The 18,620-nt window shown below is 38.1% G+C and overlaps 1 protein-coding gene across 2 annotated transcripts; it reads left to right on the top strand.

Annotated features, from left to right (window-relative positions):
• Nucleotides 1-921: 921 nt before the first annotated feature.
• On the top strand, nucleotides 922-16,861 carry ppp2r5ea (protein phosphatase 2, regulatory subunit B', epsilon isoform a). 2 transcript variants are annotated; one of them, XM_034313804.2, is made up of 14 exons: nucleotides 925-1,513; nucleotides 10,271-10,431; nucleotides 12,944-13,140; nucleotides 13,276-13,377; nucleotides 13,534-13,626; nucleotides 13,883-14,013; nucleotides 14,154-14,213; nucleotides 14,335-14,443; nucleotides 14,843-14,896; nucleotides 14,987-15,037; nucleotides 15,483-15,602; nucleotides 15,735-15,862; nucleotides 16,205-16,306; nucleotides 16,410-16,861. In XM_034313804.2, exons 2-14 carry the CDS (start codon nucleotides 10,275-10,277, stop codon nucleotides 16,510-16,512), a joined length of 1,407 nt encoding a protein of 468 aa, XP_034169695.1. In that variant the 5' UTR covers nucleotides 925-1,513; nucleotides 10,271-10,274; the 3' UTR covers nucleotides 16,513-16,861. The 2 variants fall into 2 exon arrangements, 1 of the variants encoding a protein (XP_034169695.1); XR_004580140.2 differs by lacking the exons at nucleotides 16,205-16,306; nucleotides 16,410-16,861 and having other exon boundaries at nucleotides 922-1,513; nucleotides 14,335-14,480.
• Nucleotides 16,862-18,620: the final 1,759 nt, after the last annotated feature.

The following is an 18,620-nucleotide window of genomic DNA, read 5'->3' as shown; positions in this document are numbered from 1 at the left end:
GGTGTCCAGAAACTTATAAACTTAGAAAGATGTTGTGTTTGTTGGTTTGAATAATAATAATAATAATAATAATAATAATAATAATAATAATGATGATGATGATGATGATGATGATGATGATGATGATGATGATGATGATAATAATAATAATAATAATAATAACGCCACCTTGTGGTGATGAGTAATAGTTTTTTCTTTCCACTAATTTTATTCTTAGGTTCCACTTTTGAATAACAGTAATAACTTGCTCTTTGAGAATTTCCTCATCAGAATACACAGTCTTGAATACAAAAGCTGTATATGTTTATAAATGATCGCTCGCTGTAATTATCCATCTGAGCTGCAATCAGATATGGATGTGGAATTTCATTTCATCCCTGTTCCTCAAAGCAGCTCGCATTGCCACTCAGTGTCTATAAAACCAGACTGATAATTGTACTGTTGCTTTATACAGTATTTAACAGAAAGATATTACTCAGAAACATGACTAAAGGGACAGGATCACTGGGGTGTGGAAAGATAGTTATGTAACCCTGTGTTCAAGGATTTCGTGCTGAAAGGGAACTAAAATCCCTCGGATCATATCCTAAGCATCAGTAATCGCTAAAAATCATTGTTGTGGTTTTCTACCACTCGGTAAATATTTGACTGTCTTCCTCAGTAACCGCTCGGATCTGTGACATTCCTCAGCATCCGGGCATTTCTGCTCCGCTCTGCTTGGTTTACAGACACACACTCAGCCTAACATGATCACTCTTCTACGTCATCGATCTTTTACGTTTGGGGGCGTGTCTTCCCGGGCACCAAATGATTGGCAGTTATTTGAACCAACCACCGCACTGAAATTTTCCACACTAACCAATCGTTAGGTACTCACTATATTAAAAAAAAAAAAAAAAAAAAAAATCAAGTTCGTTGCCGTGTTCTGTTTTGAGGCAGGAAAAAAAAAAAAAAAAAAACTTCGGACGGTAGCTTGTTAGCGTTTGGTTTTATAAACGGATAGATACTACAAGAAAGAATTGTGACCGTTAATAATAATAATAACAGTAATAACTGGAAGCGTATCCTGGCGTTAACGTTAGAATAGTGGGAGATGTAGCCGGTCAGTTTATTCCGTGTACGTTAAGTCGCTCGGGGCACCGCTGCCGAGTGTCGCTTCCCGCAGCCTGGCTGGGACAGTAGCGGAGGGATTAGCTTATACAAGCGGGCTAGCCTGCTCGCTAGCTATGCTGAGACACGCTCAGGTCGACTGGTAGCTAGCTGCTCTGTTAGCACAAACACTGGCTCCTCTGCGCTTCGCGTTACCACAATATCTGCACGGCGGTTATTGCGTTTGTGCTCTCTGGATATTTACTCTCTAGCTGGAGTTTTTTTTTTTTTCTTCTTCTTCTTTTAAATAGCGTGCTAGTTCTGTAAGGTGAAGCTAGCAGGCATTCAGAGCAGCGCTAGCTACACCACCCTTAACACGTTTCTGGTTTCTTAGCCAGCAGGATTGGAAAGCTGACGGTTTGAGGTAAATATACACCTTTTAAAGCTCTGTGTTTGAGGTTTAAAATGCGGGAAAGGTGACACTCGGGAGAGGTTTAACTGGCTGTCTAGACAAGCGTCCAGTCAAAGCTCTCAGTCAGGTGTCATAGTGAAGAAGGGGTGAGTGAGCAGGCTGTACACATCTGTTCACATCTGTTCAACATCTCCACCAGTGAACCCCAAGAACCAGTGTTCAGTCCTAGTACTTTGCATTTTCATGGTTTTTTCCCCCTCTTAAACTCGTAAAGAACTGACTTTTATAGCAGACAAAACACATCAGGTAATGTGTTTTTTTTTTTTTTGCAAAATTGCATGGGGCTGGGATTTGCATCTCACCTTATATGAAGCACTTGAAATAATTCCTAAAGCAAGTAAATTAGCAATGCTGTTGTTAAAAAAAAAAAAAGCCTTCAGGGCTTTGGTATATTTTAGAGTTCTGTTAGAGTGTGTTAGGTATGTGTTAGTATGTGTAGGTATGTTACACACTTTCCTCTGTATCTTGTGTATGTGTTGATCATTATTTAGCTCAGATTTCACTCTGTGTATCTGAATGCTGCATGGACTGTAATACTTTCAGTTCAGGTCACAAACTTTAGAAAACGAGTAGAGTTTCCATGTTAAATGCTTGACTATGCTGTTCTGTGCTATGCTGTTCCTTATCTGATGTGGTGCAAGGCAAGGACCTGCTGAGGAATTTAACAGAAAGTCCTACTCTTACCTGAGAGAAACCTTTGTTTTTCCAGCTATGAAGTGAAATTCAAAATGGAATGATGTCAACGTAAGTTTCACTGATTACAAATAGTGTACAGTGGGATTCGTGGCCATTATATCACTCATGAAATCTGCAGATAATGAGTGAAGTAGTAAGGAAAGTAGGCTAACAAACACCAAAACACTGCAACTTTCACAAACTAAAAGTGATTGTAATGTTTTAATGCCGTGTGTTATATGAAGCTTATATGAAGTTCTGAGAAGTTCATCGTATTATTATGCTGAGCTGTCTGCATATTATTATTATTATTATTATTATTATTATTATTATTTTTTAATTTTGAATCCGTATCAGTAATCTTTTTGCAGCTGATCTGCGTATTCTCACTTGGACAAGAGTTTTTGTTTTCGGTGGTGGTCACCTACGAAAAATCTGCATCATCTTTAAACCGCTAAGCCTGTCCATGTACTTTTAGTCAATTTGTTTCTATTCATATAATGTGATGATAAATTTAAACTCCATATCAGCAGATCTGTTTGAGTTTTATGGCTGTGACTATTGATTATTTTGATAATCAATTAATCCATCAATGCTTTCTTTTGTGATGAATCGATTAGCTGGATTATTTATAAAATATCTTAAATATCAAAAATATTTATTTAGAAATATTTCTTTGGTCAGCTAGCACTACTACAGAACACTTATCTAGGCTTAATTAAATAACAGGTCACTGACTGTAATACAACATTGTTGACATTTATCAGATAATTTGTCACAGAATGAGAATATTATCAAGCATTTGTCAAACCAGACGAACGCAAGGTTACTGGTTTACTGGTTTACTAACTTATTTTAGTAACCTTGTTTTCCTGCATTTCAAGCCATAATTTGTTCAACTCCAGCCAGATAAATTTAAAAGAAAAGCATAAATATCTGCTGGCTGTCTCATAAGCCCTATTCGAACAGAACTAAACTCACATTGGGTTCTGGGGTCATTTCCTATTTTACAGGTGCCACTCTGTGATTTTATTTTCCCCCTGATTGGCCCTGTCAGTGTTTTTCTCCGTTGTCTTCTACAGGCCAGGTTACCTGCTGTTTTTCGCCAAACTCGACCGTCTTCTGATAATTTCAGTTCCATCCGGATACACGTCTGTAATTTTCTATGCAGATGTTACCTAGCATTGATAAAATCAGTGATCCTCTGCCAGATATTAAACGCTTCCCGGATCACGAAACAAAAAATGGATGCTTTTAGAAGAGGCACTCGACCATATACTTGGTCTGGGCGGTAAAACCTCGACAACGCTGCCTACCTGGGAAAGCAGCAAGAAAACAAAATTGTTAAGAAAAGCTAGATCTCACAGGCTGATTAAAGGATTCGTTAATACATTACCTTATATTCACATATGCACAACTTTTAGTTTTCGGTAAATAATGACTCGTTTTCTGTGCCAGTTTCTTAAATATCTAATTTTGAGTGCTGATAAGTTTATACTTTGCTTATATTCAAACTGCTAATCATTTCCAGTTATTAATTTATCAGCATTTAACATTGGATACTTAAGGAGCTGACCATGTGAACATCCACAAACATCCAGGCTCATAGAAAACACAACCCATTGGAAACCTGCTCCTCCTGTGGTAATTTTATTGAGTTTTATCATTGGGGAGACGTGTAAAAAATGTATTACAGACGTCCGCCTGATAAACTAATCCAATCTGAACAGGGCTTTAGACCAGGCATTCATTTGAGAGCATGTTCAGTCATTTTTAACCAGGCAAGTTTTCATATAAACATTTTGGTTACTGACATTTTGGTCAAAGTAGCATGAGATAATGTTTTCTGATAGAGCAGGAAAAATCACTGAATATGACCATAAATGTGTGATACAAATAGAAAACAGGATAAGGTGCGAGAACCCGGTGCACAGTGATTAATAAGCATGGTTCAACAAAGTACATCATGCTTCCACTGTTTCTCACATTCCCACAAACAAATGACTACAAATCAAAATTTTGCCCACTTGAACATACAAGTTATGTTATGAGGCCAGCAGCGTAGAGTAAAGTAAGGAGTTTGTGTATTTTAGAGAGGAGCTTGTACTGCTTTCTCTGTGCTCTGCCATTTCCATCAAAGTCTAAATGAAATTTAGTCGTTGGAAATGTGTGAAGTTAATTTTGTGCCAAATTTATCAAACTGTCAGGCCTTAAAGCGAAATATTATAGTATTATAATAAAATGTGTACTGATGATGTTTCTTCTTCTGGAATTTGTTTGATATTTGATCTTTTTATGAGTGGAAGCATCATGGAAGAAATCATACCTTAAACGTGAGTTGGGTGACTGTAATTCGGAGAGACGAGTTCTCTGCCCCTTAGCCACAGTCACTCAACAAACTGTGCTAATTCACCCAGCATGCTAGGAATGGAGCGCGTGCTTAACAACAGATATCAGCACCCTGGAGCTGCAGCTCGCTGTCTGTTGGATTTCATTCTGTTTTATAATTAGCTATTGCTTTATATTTGTATTTAGATTCACAACATTAATTGCATTGACAGTTCAGATGACAGCAGGTCAGAGTGGAAATCTGAGGCCCTGTGCACACGTACGGATATTTTTTAAAAAATATAGTTTATTTTTTAAAAAATATAGTTTTGAAAAAAAAGTCACATTTCTGAAAATATCACTACTACATGAAAACACAAAAACGATTTGATACGTTGTCATGTGAGCACGCTAACTGATTAGGTGGTGATAAAGCTTCATACTATCTGTAGCTGTGAATATGTCTGCATTATGTGTAGTTTTGAGGAGTGACATGAAAGTAGGTATTTCATTGTACTTCAGGGCAAATGACAAATAAAGCAACTTGATCAAAAGGCTGTTTTCATGTTGACAGGAGGCCAAAACACAGAGGAAAAGAAATTACGCTTCCACAAATATTCTTATACGTGTGGACAGGGCCTGAATGACTGCACTACCAGCTCCAAAGCATCCACTGAAGGCCTGAGGAACATGTTAAACATACATTATTTTAGTTTAAATTATTGTTCTGTCACAGTTCACCAGTGTAAATCTAGTGTAAACTCCTGCTATTATTAATTAAGAATTAGTATTTTGGTTCACGTATATTATCTAGCTACTTCGCTGCGTTGGTAAGGTAGCCAAGATTAACTTTAGTAGAAAATTTGTGAATGAAAATCAATTTTGTGACCTTCTGGATGAGGTGTACTACTGTTGTTGTTGTTCCTCTTCCGCTGCTCGTGTTAGGGGTCGCCACAGCGGATCATTGATCCGCGTATATTTGATTTGGCACAGTATTTACATCGGATGCCCTGGATGAGGTGTACTGTAATGCAGTATATATGTGACAGCATATGTTTCATGTCCAAGCTGGAGCTATGTAAGACTGGATATTAGGCTTGGATTTAGTTTAATTTTATTTATCACATTTGACACAAAATAGAATGTTTTGACATGATTGATATCAGTTTGGGGCCTATTTTGTTCTGTTCTGTTTCCTTTCACAAAATGAACCCCAGGCTCAATTATTATTAATCTTAGTCTAGAGCTCTGTAGGGGAATTTCACACAACTTTCATATGTAATAATTCAGAGTGTTTTGTTTCAGTTCTGTCTTTAAAACCACTCTGTAGATTTGACCAAATGACATTTTATATTTTTCAGCTTTTCTACAGGAGTTTATTTATTCGCAGGTGTCTCGGTCTGAGAAAGTTTTACAGTTGTTGATAATTCCACTGAGACAGTTAAATTTCCCTGCTTAAGCTTGTGTTTTCCCATCAAAGTCCATGTTTTTATGGCTGCTTCCATGCCAATTACATGCTGTATGCTATTGTCTTTTAGCAATTACATTTATAGGCAATGTACAGTGTACAATGTACAGACCTATGAAGGAATATGGCCTCACAGTAGAAGGAATGGGCTGATGGTGGTTTTATTCCTGCTGATTTCGACTTTGTTTATTAAATACGACTTCTCACTGATGAAATTAACACTGTTTTTCTCAGTTGTAGAATCGATGTTTAATATTAAATACTCAAGCTATGCCTTAGAAACCTAATTACCATTATTAACATTAGAAAAGATAGCTTGTTTCTTTAATTTGGGAGGCAAAACAGCAGTATACAAACTTCAGGACACATGGACATAAATGTGAATTTTCCATTTACAGCCCTTTTCCTCCTATGGCGGTGGCCATTATAAATGTTTATTGTTTTCCGTGATCTGTCAAGTCACGCGAATTTTGAAATAACTGGCTGCTGTTGCTTCATCTGCCTGAATTTTACTGCATGGTCTGAATGCAGGATTATCTTGTTTCTCCTTGTAGTTTTACACTAAGGCTGTTTTCTTTTGGTCTTCTCCAGACCCCATCGGACTAGTGAAGAGTTTTATATTTCCTAGACTGGACAAGTTGAGTATGTGGCTCTATTTCGAAATCCTTTTGATTCTACTAAATCTACTATTGCTATAAGTCATGGTTTGGTTGCTCATTGACAATGTCTCTGTTGGCCAACACCCAGTGTAGGAATTTAAGATAATGAAAAGTGTGTGTAGATGAACCTTCATAAGGTCTGTTAAGGTCAGTAAAGTATAGTCAGGTGCAGCACAGGCAGTCTGTTAACCTTGGTTCTGAACATTTTCAGTTAGGTTAAGGGTCATTGCTTTTATTAAAATGACGTCCTTGGCACACAGCTTTATTCAGTAATGATCTATTACAGTGTGTGAAGCATGTGGCGGTGAGGAGTTCCTTCCTCCTCTTCTTGTGCCTGTGTCTGTGACTGTGAGGAATGAGCTAAAGCATGAAAACTTCCTGTCAGGCTAGACCTCTTTAATCCCCACCAGGCCTGTGAGGATGTGTACTGAGCAGTTACATAAGCGCTGACAGTCAGAGGGAAGACCAACGTGCTACTACCTCATCCGTCCTTCATCTACTCTGCTTCACCAGGCTAATCATGTCGCCCGGCTGTTAACCTGCCACAGGTGTTGTATTTCACTGACCTGTGTATGGCAGTCATGTGGGCATTGTATTGTATGCTGTTCTCCACAGAGATAACAGCGCTCTGTTTTACCTCAGTGCCAGTTCTTCTGCCTAGGGTGAGGCAACCCTGAAAAGGAGCAGGTTCACTCTGACACAATACATACCGCCAAAGATATCCACAACAGTAGCTATGTTTCCATACAAGTTGCGAGTTTAACTTATGCGAGAAATTGGAATATTGCATAAAACATTTGTGAATAAAGCACCGTTTCCATTCCATGTGTTCAAGAGAACAAAATCATCACTTCCTGGGGTATCAATACAAATGGAAGTTGTTGCAATCGGGGAAGCCACTGTCGCTCTTTTTTTCCAATATAATCAATTACTTGCGCTTCATAGCGCACAGACGAAACACTGTCACAAACCTCTTGTTATCTTGCGATCGGAGGCGGATCGTGTGAAACAGTTCTGGGAGGTAATTATATGAAATAATTTCAAGACGGACGTGACCATTGGTGTTTGTCCTAGTATTTTGTCCATATCATCAAAGTAGTGAAATGTGGTCTTGCCACCACGTCCGAGCTTTCTTTTTCCACCATGTATCTCTGCTCTCTGCTATCTGTATCTCTGCTCTTCCATTTATATCGTAAAATGGTCCAAAACTTCTTGTATCCTTTAAGGATTATCTCCACTCGCACTTCTTGGAAAATCTGCACATTTTATTGATGTTTTCCATCAATAATTGAAGTCTTTTTTTTTTTTTTTTTTTTTTTTTTTTTCTCCCTTCCAGAATTATGTTAAAATGTTCGGACCTCGTCATCTATCCAAACATACCTCTCGCTCTCCGCCATTTTTACTTTTCTGAGCCAATTTTCCAATCACAGACATTAACAGTTGGTATCTGATTGCAAACTGAATTGATTAGGCTCATGTCCAACAATTTGATCAAAGTGTGACATTCATTCACTGTGAGGAAATAACAAGTATCTAGCAAGGTTTTAGACATCATTAGGTAGACATGACTGTTTTTAACCACTGCCTTTGTTAAACTGGCTCCTTACCCAACATGAGCTTTGCTGGAAGATAGCTAATTTCAAAGAGCAATGAACTTTTAATTCTTAAGAATATTCAGATGTTGGAATTGGAAAGTCAAAAAAAACACCAGATTTATAAATCAACAGTCCACAAGACGGCGCAATGAATAAATACAAACCAATGCGGCTGTTAACAAAGTGCATTTATTTTTAAACTAAAGTGCATAAAATTTTCACACATTTTTTTGGTCATAGTTTGTTTTCTGATGAAAATATTCCTTAATTTTAGTCAATATTTCATCATATCATTTATTAATTTTAGTCATTTTTACTCTGACTTAAATGGCATCAAATGTTAGTCAGCAACATTTTAGTTGAGGAGAAAATATGAAGATTAAACCAAATATTCACACATTTTATATATTAACTTAAACATGCATCAACAAAAACATGTGAAAACTACCTTTGTTGTGAAAACCTGATCTCCTAAATTAATAACATTACACTGAGTCCAATGTTGTAATACAATACTGTGAATTTTGTTATGCTTTAGTTATTCATTGTCTGTGTTTTAGTGCGTTGTTACGGAAAGAGCATATTCACAACGTGACTTACCGTTCTACCAACGTGTTACTTAAGTTCAAGTTCACTTGTGCGTTTTGTGCAGAAGCAAGTTGTAATATTACGTTTGTTGTGTTAATCTCATATGTGTATAGGATGTGTTTGGGTGAGTTAATTAACTTGCTAGTAAAGTTAATTAACCTGCTAGTAAAGTTAATTAACAGAGTTAATTAAAATGATCAAAAATGGTCGTGGTCATGTCCATATATCGTACGATAAGTTGATAACATAAATATCGTGACAGGTCTACCTCACAGGCCTAGCTGTTAGTCATTAAGCTTGGGACGATTGATGATAGTATCGGGAATCATCGATGGATTCACGATGGTTATCAAGGCGGACGATTTAATTGTCTGGCATAAATCGTGGCATCTGTGTTGTGTCTTGTAATATGTGTTTCTTTTTTTGCCTATTTTGTATCCTGTATTAACCTTAACCTGTTATCTGACTTCATAGCAGAGCAACAAAACATCTTTCTCTGATGCTGCTGTTCAAGACAGGGCACATACACGTGTATTAAGTATAATTTTATTTCAAACTTTAATAAGCTTAGTACTACAAGCATTCCTGACCTTGTTAGTGGGTTCAAAAAACCAGACTAAACACTAGCTTTTTTTTTTCCTTTGTAATGGATTAACTTGTGCATGACACGTGTTACGAATGTCTAGCCACGCCTCCTTCTTTTCCCCCCTCAATGCCACAGGCCTTACTATCGTCAGTGGTGTTCATTAATTGTCATGATGGGACGATGGCACATTAGACACGATCTCACAAGCCTATTAGTCATTATTGCCTTATTGATTTTTGCAATACTAATATTGCAGTAGCCTGTAGTATGCAGATGAGCACTTGGAAAAACTAAATTTTATTTTTCTCCCATATCACACATTTGAAGAAATGGCCAAATTAATATCACCTGATTTTAAGGATGCATCATGGGTGCTATTATTTATTATTTACATAATTTATTTGCAGTGTGCAGCAGTGTCAATGCAGGTTTATACCTATTACACCATTCTGCTTGAATACAAAATAAGATAAGAAGTGGCAATAAAAGAAACTTGTCTGTAATGCTTCTTAAGTTTCATTGTTTTGCTGTGGTTGCTATGGTGATGTGAATGCTTCAGTCTGATGGCAGAATGTGGTCCTGGAAAAAGTAGGCTTGCCTAGTCTTGTACTCTTGTTTGAGTCCCTGGATGTTTGTAAACTGTTATCTTAATTATGCGGTGGTCTTTGCTGTGGCAGAAACAGTTGAAGCCACTACTGAGGTTTTTGCTAGAAATTATTTCTGATAACTGTTGGAAAAAACAAAAAACTGTTAGTAGACTGCTTATAATTCTGACTGCCTTTATTCTTTTCCTTCTCTTCTCTGTTTCAGGGATATGTCTTCAGCAGCCACTGCACCGCCATCCGTAGACAAGATGGACGGCTTCTCAAGGAAGTCAGTCCGGAAATCTAAGCAGAAGCGAGCACAGAGCTCGTCTCAGTTCAGATCTCAGGACAAACCCATCGAACTAGTGCAGCTGCCACTACTGAAAGGTATCAAACGCACCATGTTTAGATATCAGCCATTCACCAAGACCAAAACGTCATGGGAGTCAGAAGTATGTGGAAACCTGACCATCGCACCCGTGTCTGGGCCTTCCTAACTGTTCCTAACACAATTGTAAAGAAAGTGTATGCTGCAGCATTAAGATTTCCCATCACTGGAACGAAGAGGCCCAAAGCTGTTCCCGCATGACAGTGCCCCTGTGCACAAAGCGAGGTCCATGAAGGCATGGTTTGCTAATGTCATCAGTGCCCAACCTCACTAATGCCCTTGTGGCTGAATGGGCAGAAAACCCACAGCCATGCTTCAGAATCTAGTGGAAATCCTTCCCAGAAGAGTGGAGTCTACCATTGCTGCAAAGGGGGGAAAACTCCATATTAATGCCAGTGGGTGTGGAATGGGATGTTCAACAAGCACATCTGGTTGTGATGGTCAGAAGTCCACATACTTTTGCCCATATAGTATAATTTGGAGAACAACACCTAGACACCTCTTTCGGATCATACGTAGATTAATTAAGGTTGACTGTACCACCTCTTTGCCTGTCTCACATCATGCAATATTTTCTTGATTTTTTTTTTTTTTTTAATTTTTTTTTTTAAATTTTTTTTTTTTGAAGTTCTAAGATTGATATTCATAAACTCATTCTTACTACCCAAACTGCCTCTTCTGTTTATTCTTTCAGTTTGTCCAGCTTTTCTGGTGCCCTTCTCTCAAATTTCCCTCAATTTGACTCTGTTTTATTTAGTAAAGTGGTGTCATGTACGAAAGTTACCACTAGCATACGCGACCCTCTTCCTACTAGCTTATTTAAATCTTGTTTTGATTTCTTGCGTCTAGTTGTCTAGTTGTTGTGGAGTTGTGTCGGCAGCATTTCAAACTGCTGCTGTTTACACCAGTCCCAAAAAATCAGAATATGGATTTGGACAATTTGAATAATTTTTGTCCTATCTGCAATCTCCCTTTCTTTCTAAAGAGCTTTGAGCGTGTTGTTGCTTCTTAATTATGTAAACACCTTACTGTTAACAATTTTTTGAGTCTTTTCAGTCTGGTTTTTGTAAGTTTCATAGTTCAGAAACTGCTCTGGTTAAAGTCACTAATGATTTGTTAATAGTTTCCGATTCTGGCTCTCTTTCTATTATTTTCCTTGATCCCAGGGCTGCTTTTGATACTGTTGATCGTAATCTTTTACTTGCGAGACTTGAAACTGTCTGTAGTGTCACCGAGACTGCCTTAAGCTGGGTTAGATCTTATCTCATTACTCGTAAGCAGTTTGTGTTGATTTTTATGTGGATGAAGCACAAATTTATATCCACTCCGAAGGGTAAAAAATGTGGCATTTCCCTCCTTATTAACCTGTATCTCTGAGATAAAACCATGGATGTCTTATAATTTTCTGTCTGAACAGTAATAAGACTGAAGTCTGTCTTCTCTTCGCTCTAAAGCGGGTCCTTTAATTCGGTTGATGGTTCAGTTTTGGAGTTTCGAATGAAATCGAAAAATCTAGGAGTTACATTTGATGCAGGCTGGACTTTGTATGTGCAGAATACTGACAAAATGTCATTTTTTTCATCTCAGAAATATTGCAAGACTTCGTCCTATGTTATTTTTCTCGGTGGCTGAAAAACTGATTAATACTTTTGTGTTCTCCGCATCGATTACTGTAATACATTTCATGCTGGGGTAAATAAATCCACACTAAACAAATTACAATATGTTCAAAACCCAGCTGCTAGAATCCTGACTAGGGCAAAGACAAGTGATTGTATTACTCCTATTTTGGAATCCTTACATCGGCTTCGTGTCAGGTTTTGAGTTGATTTTAAAATTCTCATGCTTACATATAAAGCTCTGCATGGACTGGCTCCCTAGTATTTGACTGACCTCTTAACACTATAAACCCCAAAACTCTTCTCAGTCTGGTCTTTTAGTTGTCCCTCAGACTCGTTTACGCTCCATGGGCGATAAGGCTTTCTCATCGTGTGCTCCTAAACTATGGAATTCACTCCTGGCTGATATCAAACATACACAGACATTTGGGTATTTTTAAATCTTACGTTAAAACATACTTTTTAGGTTAGCTTTTACTTGACTGCTGAATTAATTTTGTATCTGCTTTGTTTTAATTGAGTTGTTTGTGTGCTTATTTTTTAATGATTTGTACAGTATTTATACATGATAGTGTTTTTTATGTAAAGCAACTTGAGATACCTTTAAAGGTGCTATATAAAATAAAGTTTATTATTGTTATTATTACAAAAATGATTTTTGTGTCCATTATCGTTGTCTTGAGGCACTAGTCTTTGTTTCTGTTCAGTTTTGGTTAAAAGAAAAGACAAATGAAAACTTTTGAGTGGTTGAGAGGTGGGTTTTACTCATAACACATCAGATAGAAAAAGATGCTGATTTTGTGAAATCCTCTGATGTGCATGCACAAAGTGCACAGTTCTGTTTTTTTTTTTTTTTTTTCCTTCTTTTATCTCACACTCTCTCTCCCTGTAGATGTGTCTGTCCAAGAGCAGCCAGAGTTGTTTCTAAAGAAGGTGCAGCAGTGCTGCACTCTGTTTGACTTCATGGACACACTGTCAGACCTCAAGATGAAGGAGTACAAGCGCTCTACTTTGAATGAGCTGGTGGACTATGTCACAGTTAGCCGAGGTTACCTCACTGAACAGACCTATCCAGAGGCTGTCAAAATGGTTGGTGCTACAGTCATGTTGATCAGTTGTTACTGTCTTCACTTTACATTCAGTAATCGTAAACATGGTTGTCATTTAAGACGCATCACTGCCTCAGGGTTTCCCTTAGGTTCTCTCTCTCTGTATGTCCGTTAGGTGTCCTGTAACATATTCCGGACACTTCCTCCCAGTGACAGTAATGAGTTTGACCCAGAGGAGGATGAGCCTACGTTGGAAGCCTCATGGCCCCACTTGCAGGTAGAACCAAGGGCAACATCGGACATTTTTTCTACTTAATTCACTGTAACCAGTCATCGTGCTGTCCCTGGTCATCTTGTGCTGTTTGTCAAATTATGGTATCCAAAGGTTTGTCCTTGGCAGAAAATGTTACCCAATCCTTGTCTGTCTCTCCAGCTCGTCTACGAGTTCTTCATTCGCTTCTTGGAGAGTCAGGAATTTCAGCCCAGCATTGCCAAAAAATACATTGACCAGAAATTTGTACTACAGGTTTGTGTTATGGAAATGTATATTGGTTTACTGAGGTTAGCACTAAAGTGAGTAAAAGTTCTAAATAAGTGAGCTCGTTGCATGGAATGAAGTAGTGTATTGTGCACTTTGCTCTGCTTTGTTTTTGTGTTCAATGTTACCAAGGCTATGAACATGTGCGTATTGCCAGTTCAAGATGTGTGTTTGCGGGTGCTGCTAAATAAACCAGACTGTTGACCAAGTGCCTCTGTCTTACCCTTGCTCTGTTTGTTCTCAGCTTCTGGAGCTGTTTGACAGTGAAGACCCTCGTGAGAGAGACTGCCTGAAGACTGTCCTACACAGAATTTATGGCAAGTTCCTCGGTCTCAGGGCCTTCATCCGCAAACAGATCAACAACATTTTTCTAGGGTAAGTAGAGTGAAATTAATTTTGTTTTTTTTTTTTTAGTGATGAGTCAGCTCAGATGATTTGGTATACTGCATTACTGATGTTATCTGCCCTGTTTTCGAATGTCTCTCCCCTCTCCTCATCTCCTCTGTTGGGAGAAGGTTTGTGTATGAAACAGAGCACTTCAATGGAGTGGCTGAGCTGTTGGAGATCTTGGGAAGGTATGTGCCTGACTAGTCTTTGATATTAGTGCGGAATGTACACTCTCGTTTTGTAATGAGATTCCTGCTTGCTTCTTTTTTTTTTTTTCTTTCTCTCTTTTTTTTTTTTTTGGTTCTCTAGTATCATCAATGGTTTTGCACTTCCTCTGAAAGCTGAACATAAGCAGTTCCTGGTAAAAGTTTTACTGCCTCTGCACTCAGCAAGAAGTCTGTCCCTCTTCCATGCACAGGTATTCTGGGCCCTGTGCCTGCTTTGGCTGTTTTACAGTTAAGTTTTTTGTTTGTCTGTTCATGTTTGTCTGTGCTTGACACTTGATGCTTTATTTCACACTGTGAAAAGTGAAGGACACTTGAAGCTACTGATCTGACACGTGGCAGGAAAGAATATCAGTCTCAGAACAGATTTCACCAAGTATTGTTGATTGTGTTATTGAAGAGATTGTTCAGTACCTGCATCTCAGCAAATTTCCTCAGAAGGGGTGAAATTGAGGACACCCTAAGTAAATGAGTGCACTGTCTATAGATTCCCTTGAGGGAGAACAGTGAGTGGAGTGAGGAGGACTGTGTGAGTTCTTCACTTCTGCTGTTGTCAAGCAAGCACACACACTTAACATTTCTGTCTCTTGCAGCTGGCCTACTGTATTGTGCAATTCCTAGAGAAAGATCCCACGCTAACAGAACCTGTAAGTGACATCCTGCTCACAGCTCTTCTCTTTCTTTTTGATAGATTTTTTTTTTCCCTTTGTGTCTCATTTGATTTTGGAACTTTTCAGGTGATAAGAGGGTTGTTAAAGTTTTGGCCGAAAACCTGCAGTCAGAAAGAGGTAAATGAAAATTTGATGGTTAATTCACAAGTGTTTGTTAGTTGATAAAATACGTCTCTTACTTATTGAATTGGGAATATCAATATTTCTTAGCAATATTTCTTAACAGGAGTTTGAGTACTCTTAAGAGATTTTCTCCTATGCAATACCAATTTGGAACTGTAATTCTTGGCTCTGTGTTGAATACACTGACTGTAAAGAGTTGTGCAATGAGCTCTTAGATAAAAGCAAAACATCGGAGAGAGGGCCAGTGTGCTGCTTCTGTATCTGCCCTACTGTATCTGCCCTGCTGTAATCTAGTTTCTCGTCTTTTGATTTTTAAAATTTATTTATTTTCCCCCACAGCAGAGTAGCTACAAGGTTGTGCATGACGATTAGCAGCTGTTTGCCCTATGAAGGAAGATGCCCGCTTTGTTTTTTGACATTCTTACCGGTATGTTCTTAGGTTATGTTCCTCGGTGAGCTGGAGGAGATCCTAGATGTGATTGAGCCCACACAGTTTGTCAAGGTGCAGGAGCCTCTGTTCAAACAGATTTCCAGATGTGTATCCAGTCCTCACTTTCAGGTCTGCATTTTATACCCATAAACACACCCACACATTTTACTGTATACTGTTCAGCCAAACCCCTTCTAACTGCACAAACTCATGGCAATTTCAAAAAGGAAGTAATTGTCTTCCTTTACTTCTCCGTGGCAGGTGGCTGAGCGAGCCCTGTATTACTGGAACAATGAGTACATCATGAGTCTGATAGAGGAGAACTCCAGTGTCATTCTGCCCATCATGTTTGCCAGTCTCTACCGGATCTCCAAAGAGCACTGGAACCCGTAAGTGTACTCAGAATTGATTCTTAACCTGCAGTTCACTGATGGCTAAATATCCAGGAAACTATTTAGGTCAATTAACAGAATTTTTCTGATACACTGACTCGTCCCATGGAACAAGTACGCTTCCTTTTTAACCTTTCAATCCACACTAAGTCCCTGATAAGTGTTACTTTTGTGTAACAATGCAACTCAATCCATCCTGCCTTTTTTGTACATGCCATGTGGGTAATGCATAAAATCCAAAGAAATCTTTGTGTATGTTGTGAAATACAGTATATTTAAAAGCATAATCTTTAACACTCTTTTAATTTTTTTTTTCTTTTTTGATCATCTCATCACCAGAGCGATATCTGCTTTAATCTACAATGTGCTAAAAGCATTCATGGAGATGAACAGCGCACTATTTGATGAACTTGCTGCAACTTATAAATCGGAACGTCAGAGGTAAGATGCCCAGCATTTTGGTGTACAGTGAAACTGAAATTGAGTATCACCTGCATGAAGAAAACTGTACCTCTCTGGGTTTCCCTCTGTTCCTGTGTCTCAGGGAAAAGAAGAAAGAGAAGGAGCGGGAGGACTTGTGGCGGAAACTGGAAGAGCTGGAGCTGAGGCGAGGAATTCAGAACAGCGACGGCATCATTCCCACCTAAACATGGATGTAGCTCCATCCTTACATCAAGCTCCAACCAATGTTCTGCCACAGGGACGCCACATCTCCATGCTCCTTGTGCTACATACTTTACTGTACACTCCTGCATTTGTTTATCCGTTTTTCCCCACCAGCACTGTAAAAACCCTTTCCGCTCTGTTTCCTTTGACAATGATCCTACACAAAAAAGAAAAGGACAAGATGTGCTTACCTTGGGGGAAGACTTTATATACACTCCTTGCCATTTAAAATAAAGATAATCAACCACATTATGGGATGTATCTTGAAAACCATTTGCCTGAGAACAGGAGTCCTTTTTTTTTTTTTTTTTTTTTTTTTTTTTTTTTTTTTTTTAAATTAAATAAATGTCTCTCGAGTGTGGTCCCAAAGACTCCCCATAATGCAATGGAGTCTGAGTCGATTATTTCATGCAGTCTTGAGGCCTTCATTCCATCTTGAGGTTCTTTGTCCCATGTCTCTCTTTTTTAATCCTCAGAGAGAGGCTTGATCTCACATTTTCATTATTATGTGTCCTGGAAATGTGTGACTACTAGGCCAGAGTCTAGAAACTTCACACACAGTACAAAGATGTCATAGCAAAATCGATTGACATGAAATCTTTATTCACCTGCATTATTTTTACAGGCTATTAAAAATGTGATCATCGCAGTTCTTTTGGTGTATGGACAGGTGTCGGTCCGGCACTGGTACAGTCAACGAGTAGTAAGCTACAGCGCTCACTATCATCTCACTGAAGTATTTTCTTGAGAATTTCAAGACCTGTTGAAAATTTCATTCTGGCAGTTCCCTGCTTACGAAGAATTTAAGAAAGATCTTTGAAAGTAAACATTTTTGACACCACTGAAGACTTTGAGTTCCTTTCTTGTAAAGCAGTGTTCAGAACTTCATTCAGTGTATTTGAAAAGTTGAGCTGTTTTAACATCTTAACCTGGACTCTTAGCCATAGGCAACTCTGACGGCTTCTGCTCGTCTTTGGACTTTAACATGGTTGGATGCTCTTAAAGTAATGTGGATTAAGCTAGAATATTTTTAAAGGAGTGTTTGGAATGAAAGCCTGCATATGTGGCGTATTTCTAAATGCTGATCCAGTCTTATTCCTCAACAGAAATGCCATCCACTATAGTGGGTTAGGACTAAAGCACTTGGAGTTAGAGAGTTTGTTGTGTTCACAGGACTCACTATCCTTGTTTTTATTTTGTTCTGTTTTATTTCAAATTAAAATCATGGGTGTGGATTTTACACGTGAGGAAGATGTATTTTTTATTGCTCTATCTGTGGGCCTCTGTCCCTTTCATCAATCTTGTGTGATTTATTATTATTATTATTATTTTTGGATGGCCTGCTATGTTTATGTTAAAACTTAAAAGAAAGGGTTTGTTGAACAGAATAAATCTTAATTATTTTAAAAAAAATACAGAGACATTAAATAAACCTGTTTTTTGTGATAAAATGTGTTTCATCTGGTTTTTTTTTTGTTTTTTTTTTTTTTTTTTAAATTTTTTTATTTATTATTTTTTTGAATTGGTGCTGAGAAATAAGATCGGCTGTTTTGGATTTCAAGTTTTCTCATGGTAACACAAGTCGAAAAGCTTTTCTCAAGGAACTTTTGAAGGAAAGAAGCTGTAGTTACATCAGTATAAACGTCTATGTGACTGAGTTCTCTGCTAGCAATTACACTTTGAACGCCATGCTGTCAAAAATCAGTCTGATTTGCTTTGCAGGTTTCTTGTGTAACGTGTGGAAAGTTCTGACAACTGAAATGTTGCACTTTGTGACTTGGCACTTTTGAGTTTAAGCACTTTTTACACCAGCAGAGGGCAGTGAGCGCACATCATTCAAAAGTTTAAATGGCAGTAGAAAAGAATGACTAAATATTGAGCTCCTGGAGGGAAACTGTAATAGTCTATACTGTGCTAGAGTTGAGTGTTTGGAAATGCATGTAAATGCACAAGTCTTTAAGAGTTTTAAGCACTCAAGTGTAAATATACTTAAAGACCAGGTTCTGTGGTATGCTGCTGTTTTCTTTTCAGCAGTTTTTGAGGAACTCACCAGTGGTTATGTAGAGCCATGTATTATTGTAGTACTCTA

The sequence above is a fragment of the Pangasianodon hypophthalmus genome, chromosome 19 (genome assembly GCF_027358585.1).
Source record: "Pangasianodon hypophthalmus isolate fPanHyp1 chromosome 19, fPanHyp1.pri, whole genome shotgun sequence".
NCBI classification, from domain to species: domain Eukaryota; kingdom Metazoa; phylum Chordata; class Actinopteri; order Siluriformes; family Pangasiidae; genus Pangasianodon; species Pangasianodon hypophthalmus.
This window is presented reverse-complemented; position numbering and strand designations above follow the sequence as displayed.

Bases quoted from the DNA above. Each gene is read 5' to 3' on its own strand.
- ppp2r5ea (XM_034313804.2), top strand. From the start codon at position 10,275: ATGTCTTCAGCAGCCACTGCACCGCCATCCGTAGACAAGATGGACGGC. The intron at 14,897-14,986 runs GTAAGTGACATC...GGAACTTTTCAG, and splicing joins ATCCCACGCTAACAGAACCT to GTGATAAGAGGGTTGTTAAA. The intron at 16,307-16,409 runs GTAAGATGCCCA...CCTGTGTCTCAG, and splicing joins TATAAATCGGAACGTCAGAG to GGAAAAGAAGAAAGAGAAGG.